General features: G+C 39.2%; 1 protein-coding gene across 1 annotated transcript; it reads left to right on the top strand.

The window, feature by feature from the left end:
* Positions 1-63: 63 nt before the first annotated feature.
* LOC108720182 (RCC1 and BTB domain-containing protein 1) lies at positions 64-674 on the top strand (the record flags this gene model as incomplete). Its single annotated transcript, XM_018462825.1, has 3 exons — positions 64-237; positions 296-572; positions 657-674. Coding segments are annotated over 3 exons (469 nt in total), but the record flags the coding sequence as incomplete, so codon positions are not given.
* Between the last annotated feature and the right edge of the window lie 4 nt (positions 675-678).

Raw genomic sequence — 678 nt, 5'->3', positions numbered from 1 at the left:
ACGTGAGTTAGACAAGGATGAACAATCAGCTTTGATGTTCATTAATTTTTCTGTTCTTCACAGGTATATTCTTGGGGTTGTAATAAATACGGCCAAGTAGGAAATGGATCGTATGATCAAGTTGTCACGCCTACTTTAATAAACATGCCTACTTTAAAAGACGATGTGGACAGGAAGCGTGTCGTCGATATCGCGTGTGGGAGTTATCATTCTGTTGCGTTGACGGAGTCTGGTGAGGTAAACAAAGTGGCGATGATTCTCCGTTATTACGAGCTGAATAGCTAGTTTGATTTAGGTATATGCTTGGGGAGTAAATGATTATAGAATACAAGAGAAGAGTAGTGATATCACCATGGATCAGGCTACATTAAATACACCTAAGCAAGTTACCACCATCTTTAATAGAAAGAAGATTGTTTACATTTCCTGCGGTACGACCTTCACCATGGCAGTCACTGAAAATGGTGAGGTGTATAGTTGGGGTGAAAACAATGTTGGCCAGTTGGGAATAGGCAATTACGAAAACCAAACGATGCCAATGGAAATCAGTTCACTGAAAGGCACTGTGATAGGTAATTTTTGTCTCAATAAAGTGATTAAAGGAATAGAAGAAGACAAAGCGAAACGAAATCACTGAATAATTGGTATTATTTCAGTCAAAGTGGCTTGCGGATACGA

This window comes from Mycetomoellerius zeteki, unplaced genomic scaffold (assembly GCF_001594055.1).
Source record: "Mycetomoellerius zeteki isolate Tzet28-1 unplaced genomic scaffold, Tzet1.0 C4307896, whole genome shotgun sequence".
In the NCBI taxonomy this organism is placed as follows: domain Eukaryota; kingdom Metazoa; phylum Arthropoda; class Insecta; order Hymenoptera; family Formicidae; genus Mycetomoellerius; species Mycetomoellerius zeteki.
This window is presented reverse-complemented; position numbering and strand designations above follow the sequence as displayed.